Genomic DNA, 7208 nt, shown 5'->3' on the forward strand with positions numbered 1-7208 from the left:
AGCCTTGGGTGCAACACACAATTCACAAGTCTCAGGCTCATCACGGGGATTTCCATGTTCTTCCCTACTGATTTGATTATTCTTTTTTCTGGTGTCACAAATGTGGATACGAGGACACGCAGTGCGAGATTGACCCGCAAGTTGAAGAATCTTTTGGAAAAATAGGACAAGAGGAAACAGCTTAATGTTTTAATAAACCGAAATATTTTTTTGATAAATTAGTATTAGAAATACTTTTTTTTTTAAATAATATTAGATAATATTGCAAATTAGTAAACTATATTAAAATAATATCCATACATGTCCGCTGGTATCATCAGAAACATGCAACCAAAATTAGCGTATCGTCAAACTACGCCAAACTCCATTGGCGGCAAAAACCACTAATTCGCCGTCTGTATTTGACCGTAAAAAAGATTGGGGGCCGTTTCTTTCTCGCTTTGGCAGCTGCAGACGCCAGCAAGCACGCAGTGCGAGCCTCCCTTCCGTTTATTCTTTTTTTCTTGATACGCCCTTCACCTATTAAAGATCTACCTGGCCACCCCTTTCCCATCGAGTCCCTCTTTTCCCAGCTCTCAAAGATTCGGTCTTTCTCCTCCAATTTCCAGAAATCCTTCCTGTCAGTTTTTTTGGAGCCTAGGGAAGGAACGATGGCGACCGTTCGGGAGAACGGCCGGGATCCGGCGGGGCTGGTGGTGAGCTTCGGGGAGATGCTGATCGACTTCGTGCCGACGGAGTCAGGGGTGTCGCTGGCGGAGGCTCCCGGGTTCCTCAAGGCCGCTGGTGGTGCCCCCGCCAACGTCGCCATCGCGGTGACGAGGCTCGGCGGCCGCGCGGCCTTCGTCGGCAAGCTCGGCGACGATGAGTTCGGGCGGATGCTGGCCGGGATCCTGAGGGACAACGGCGTCGATGCAGATGGCGTCCGGTTCGACGCGAAGGCCCGGACGGCGCTCGCCTTCGTGACGCTTCGGTCCGACGGGGAGCGCGAGTTCATGTTCTACCGGAACCCCAGCGCCGACATGCTCCTCACGGAGGACGAGCTCGACATCCCTCTGCTCCACCAGGTAGGTCCGATCGGATCTCCGAGATCCAGAATACATCTCTCTCTCTCTCTCTCTCTCTCTCTCTCTCTCTCTCTCTCTCTCTCTCTCTCTCTCTCTCTCTCTCTCTCTCTCACGGAGGACGAGCTCGACATCCCTCTGCTCCACCAGGTAGGTCCGATCGGATCTCCGAGATCCAGAATACATCTCTCTCTCTCTCTCTCTCTCTCTCTCTCTCTCTCTCTCTCTCTCTCTCTCTCTCTCTCTCTCTCTCTCTCTCTGTGTGTGTGTGTGGATGATTCAGGTACATGAATGTCATTGTGTTGAACATGGAGGGTTGGTAGGGTCCTTTTGGAATGATTGGGATCTACCTCCGTTCAGGTGTGTCACACCTGGGTTGGACCCACCTGCATACAGGTTTGTCTGGGTACGAACCTGCCTCGTACGCGGTAAGAGAGTCGATGATAACGGGTTCGCTTGGCGCATTTTACGGACCCAAGTCTGTTTCTGTTGGAATGCCACATTCGGTCCCATTTTAAACCGACTGTTTTGGCGGGTGAACGTAGATGGTAGACCAACCCTTTCGGATTTGGACTCGAATCAGGAAGTATCCGGCCCGTATCTGATCCGTTTGCAGTGCCTGCTGCCTATTCACAATATGTCACCAATATTTTGAATTTCTCGGTATTTTATCGTGAAAAATCTACATTCCGTCAAAATCCTGATAACATCATGACAATTGTAAGGTTTCGTATATTACGATACCATAGTGACGAATATCGCCAAAGTTTTACATTTCTCGTGTTTTTGTCCAAAAAGTTTACCTTCAGGCAAATCCTGATAACATCATCAGAACGGTAGCATTTTGAATATATGGCGATTACCATAATCACAAATATCACCCAAATTTTTTAGTTTCTCGCGATTTTATCATCACATTTGTGTCCAAAAAGTTCACCTTCAGGCAAATCCTGATAACATCATCAGAACGGTAGCATTTTGAATATATGGCGATTACCATAATCACAAATATCACCCAAATTTTTTAGTTTCTCACGATTTTATTATCACATTTTTGTCCAAAAAGTTTACCTTCGGAAAAATCCTGATAACATCATCAGAACGGTAGCATTTTGAATATATGGCGATTACCATTATCACCCAAAATTTTGAATTTCTCGGGATTTTATCATCACATTTTTGTATTCAGGCAAAATACTGATAAGTTCATGATATTCTTTATTGTATTATATTTAAAGTATAAATGTGCCTATAATTTCTCGTTATTTTCCTCTGAATAATTTCAAGATCTTCCCTTGCAGAGAAAACGCCGAGAACAGCATTTTTCTGATTAACTAATATGGATAATTCATGTTCATTATCTTTTTATTATGCTCCACAGGCTAAGATATTCCATTACGGTTCCATAAGCTTGATCTCGGAGCCATGCAGGTCAGCACATAAGCGAGCCATGGCTGAGGCCAAGAAAGCCGGTGCGATCCTGTCGTTTGATCCCAACCTCCGGCTGCCGCTATGGGCATCTCCGGAGGATGCTCGCAACATGATCCTGAGCATATGGGAGGAATCAGACATCATCAAGATTAGCGACGTCGAGCTGGAGTTCTTGACGGGAAGCAGCTCGCTGGAGGATGAGGTGGCCTTGTCTCTGTGGCACAAGGACTTGAAGCTCCTTGTTGTCACTGTTGGAGATAAGGGTTGCAAGTATTACACCAAGGTATTACTCAAAATTTAGTTGATTTTTAGCATTTTAGCACCCTCTTGAATGGCCATCAGCATATCTCTCAATGCACATTTTTTTTCTTCTGTTTTCTTCCTTACTTTATATAGGTTTCCCCTTTCTTTACTAAGTTGGCACAAATGAGATATTTTGTGCTTGTATGATATTTAGATTTGATGCACCAAATTACGTATCCAATTGCAATTGCAGGATTTCCGAGGAGCAGTCAACAGTGTTAAGGTGAAGGCAGTAGACACGACTGGTTGTGGGGATTCTTTTGTAGGTGCATTGTTGAAACAGCTAAGCCAGGTCGCATCCCTGTTGGAGGTAACAACTCAAGTCTAAGGCCCCTAGTTTCCTAATTTATTGCTTTAGGGCACTTTTTTTCATGAGAAAATGTTTAAGGTAGCATCCCTTTTCATGTCCTTTCCCACCACCATGAGTAAATTAAATACCCCACATCATGGTAGGAAAGTGCCATGCTAGTATAAGGGCGCCCCTTCCTCTTTTTACATAAAAAGTCCTGCACACCTTTCTCTTTTTTTCTTTGGTTTAGTTAGAATTAATAACCAATGTCTAGCATAGAATGGGATTTGATACTCCTCATCCTGAAACTGATGCCTTCAATTACGTTGAGAAATACCAAGATGGATGGCTGTCAGGCAGGTCGCTGCATGTCCACCATGCAGCGGTGCTGCATATGATTGTGAAATCTATATTTATATACATATGATGGTGTCTGACCTCAGGAGAGCTGTTTGTTGGCTTTCTTTTATTATTTTATTTGTTTAATCTTTTATGAGTTGGACTAAATGGTCAACTTGGCTCCGTTCATCGCCTATGGCATCCCTGACGTCTTTACCCATCTTGGGATTTCATCATTGATGTAAGTTGTTTTGATCAAATTTAGTGAACATGGGCATTTGAATCTCCAGAAGCCGACCTATGTGTAGGATTTTCAAATGATATAAAAATCAATGGTTGTAAAAATGTTTAAATTTGTTGATTTAAAAGGAAAAATCTTTTTTGTTAAAAAAAAAAATAACAATTCAAGGGTTGATTCCTATCAAATTGGCTATGCTGAATCCATCCATGGGGTCAGATTTGAGTAAAAACAACTTTCATCAATGAACTTCCAGACGGGGTATGTACGGTGGGGATGAGTGAAACCGAATGAATAAATGCTTCGTTAGTTAGCTTGTCTATATTACAGACAGCCGGGGAAGGCTGGTCTATACTGATATAATGAAAATTGCCTATCTTGAAAATAAATGGGATGCGAGAAATTTACAGAGAAATTTTTGACAGGACGAGAAAGGGCTGAGGAAAGCCCTGGCATTTGCTAATGCATGTGGAGCAATCACGGCAACTAAGAAGGGAGCGATCCCATCCCTGCCAAAGGAGAGCCAAGTGCTTGAGCTTCTGCAGACCTTTGAAGAGTGAAGCTGACATGTTCCTCTTTTGCTGTGTTATCTTCTTTTGCCCTTTGTTCTTTATTTGTTCTCTTTTCGCAACATGATTAATTTCTTGGAAGGAAATAACTAGTTTTGAGAGTGCGCAATGTCAGAGTTTTGGTGTGATACAAGACCAATAATGCACATTAGGAGGGCTCCTCCCTTTTATGAACAAAAATGTGGAAGAGGCCATAAAAGTAAAGATTATGTCTGTCTTATGAATTTTGGTAAGATAAATTGGTTAATAAAATACCACCGAGGTGGTATCCCATGTGGTAAGCGGGGTCCTGTGCCAAGCTGAAGGCCCAGGTTCGAATCCCTCTGCCACATGGGGCTTAAGAGATATCTGGTAGGGGCCTTCCTAACCCCAGCTTGCCTATCAAAAATAAAAATAAAAATAAAAATAAAAAATGGTTAATTAAATGAAGTTCTTCGTGACAATAAATTGCAGAAGATTATTTTCTTCTGCTTCTATTTTTACATATTGGAAGTAACTGGTGGCTGGTAAATTGAATCATAAACAGCACAAGCGTTGCCAAATAATGAGGACAATCATCTTGCCCAAGGTCGATTCCCATAGAATCGTACCAGCGGCTTGCTTTGTGGGTGTTGTTTGTTGTGGTACTCGTAAAAAAAAGGAAAAAGGAAAAAACCATTAAAGGCCAAGCTCTAAATCCATGATTATTTCTCTTGCTTTTTCCAGTAAGAGCCCAATAGGCTGTTGCATATCAAAACCAATGGATGACAATGTACTCGGAGAAGTTCTTTCTCAAAGATCATGCCCTCTACGACCATATGAGCAATGTGAAGTGCCTTGACAATTTGTGTTGTTTTATTGGAAAAAAGCGTGCCTAGCACTTCTCTACCCGAATGAATATAAATTAAAATAGAGCAAGGATTTCTTTATAGAGAATGATAAATCAACATTCTTTTGTAAATAATACTCTTTTTTCAAAGATTTGCATCCAAATGGTGAGGAGGCTTGGCACCCCGATTTTGGCTTTTCACCATCTGGTGATGTACTTTCACCACTTGGGGCAGTATTACGTTGTTTGTTTGTTAAAGCTGCGAAGCAGGTTATATGTCCCCCCCCCCAAGGCGGCCGTTAGCTACATCATGTGTTCAGGGGTTCCAATGAGCGTCATGTATGTAAGCATGTGTGGCTTGTATCCCCATGTTTGTCAGCATCACTTAGCATCGTAATCTGGTGTGATTGCAAAGACATAAGTACCCTTTCCCGCCATTCTTGCCATGAAACGACGGTTCTGAAAGATGACAAAAATGTCCTCCATTCAAAAAAAGGGAAACGACGGTTTGAGATCCTCCATCTAGAAAAGTGAAACGCTGGTTCGACAATGATGTTAACTCTTTATAGTCCAAACATTCCGTTTTCGCCCTAAGCAATAAACTTTTGCACCATCTGCTGTAACAGGGGCTCCCTTTGACGACACAAACTTTGTGGTCGTCTCCTGCCATCAGAGTAGCAGTTGTACCATCTTTTGCTGCCATCGGAGCACCCTTTGCCATCGTTTGTTGCCGCCAGAGCACCCTTTGTCATCATCTGCTGCCGACGAAGCATCCTTTGCCATCGTCTGCGCAGTGGCAGCATCGTTGCCACCATCGGCTACGTCTACCTTCTGGGTATTTTTCCTCCACTGTCGGATTACCAAAGTTTCGTTATCAAAACAAATCAATTTGTAAATATGAATGTTAAATCTTACAACTGGTTTTACTATTCATGCTAAATAACACTTATTTTCATACTAAAACAAATCGATTTATACTTATCTACCTTCTGGGCCTCGAAAAAGAGTTAGTTAGCATGATTTGTTCTTTTGAAGGCCAAACATTTCAACGATATGTACTTATGAAAGGCTATATTTCTACAACGATTTGTACGTTCGATACAAGAATGATTTATACGTTTGAAACATTAATGATTTAATGAAACTACCATGATTTGTATTTAAGTTTGATAAATCGTACAACAATGTATACGTATAAAGCCAAACGTTATAACAATATATATTTATGAAGGTTTCGATTTATACAACGATTTGTAAGTTTAAAGCAGCAACGATTTATACATTTAAAGCACTAAAGATGTGTATTTATGAAGTTATCTCGATTTGTACTTAAGTTTGTTAAATCTTACAACGATATTTAGTTATGAAGCTAAATATTGCGATGATTTATAATGTTGGTGATTGTGTAATGACTGGGATAATTTGTATTATTATATACTTGAGGAGGCGGTTGTAACATATAATGATGCAGTTAAATTTATGTATTTTTCAAGTTAGCAATGTCTAAAGCTCATCAGACAAAAAATCCCCTGACGTTCTATGGGATGAATATTAGAAAAGTTATCCGTTAGTCCTATCTATATGAGCGTTATGAAAGGTACCAAAATATAATGAAGATTGAGAATGATAAAGATAGGGAGAAAGCATTAAAATTGTATTATGTGGAGGATTATCCATCAAATATTAAGGCTGAAGACCAAAGGAAGAATGAGGAAGAACTAAAGATGATGAAGAAGAAGAAGGATGACGAAGAGAAGGAAAAGCAAAGGAAGGAGGAGGAGAACGAAAAGCAAAGGCAAATGAAGGAGGAGGAGAGGGAAAGGCAAAGGAAGAAGAAGGAGGAGAATAAAGGCAAAAAAAAGAATGAGGAGGAGGATAGGGAAAGGCAAAAAAAGAATAAGGAGGAGGAGAGGGAAAGGCAATTGAAGAGGAAGAAGCAGGAGGAAGAGAAGGAAAGGCAACTGATGAAGCAAAAATATTTTGAAAAGCAAAGAAGGATAAGGAAAATGAAGAAGGAGGCGGAGGAGAGGGAAAGGCAAAAAAAGAATAAGGAGGAGTATGAGAGAGAAAGGAAATTGAAGAAGAAAGAGGAGGAAGAAGAGAAGGAAAGGCAAATGATGAAGCTGGAAGATGAAAGGCAAAGGAAGAAGCATCAGGATAAGGAAGAGAA

At 41.4% G+C, this 7208-nt stretch overlaps 1 protein-coding gene across 1 annotated transcript; it reads left to right on the plus strand.

The window, feature by feature from the left end:
* The first annotated feature begins 556 nt into the window (after positions 1 to 556).
* Positions 557 to 4339, plus strand: LOC149829869 (putative fructokinase-1). The gene is made up of 4 exons (XM_090015646.1): positions 557 to 1064; positions 2443 to 2775; positions 2989 to 3105; positions 4087 to 4339. The coding sequence occupies exons 1-4, from the start codon at positions 651 to 653 to the stop codon at positions 4219 to 4221; spliced, it is 999 nt and encodes a 332-aa protein (XP_089871772.1). The 5' UTR covers positions 557 to 650; the 3' UTR covers positions 4222 to 4339.
* Positions 4340 to 7208: the final 2869 nt, after the last annotated feature.

This window comes from Nuphar pumila, chromosome 8 (genome assembly GCF_984573655.1).
Source record: "Nuphar pumila chromosome 8, dmNupPumi1.hap1.1, whole genome shotgun sequence".
Lineage (NCBI taxonomy): Eukaryota > Viridiplantae > Streptophyta > Magnoliopsida > Nymphaeales > Nymphaeaceae > Nuphar > Nuphar pumila.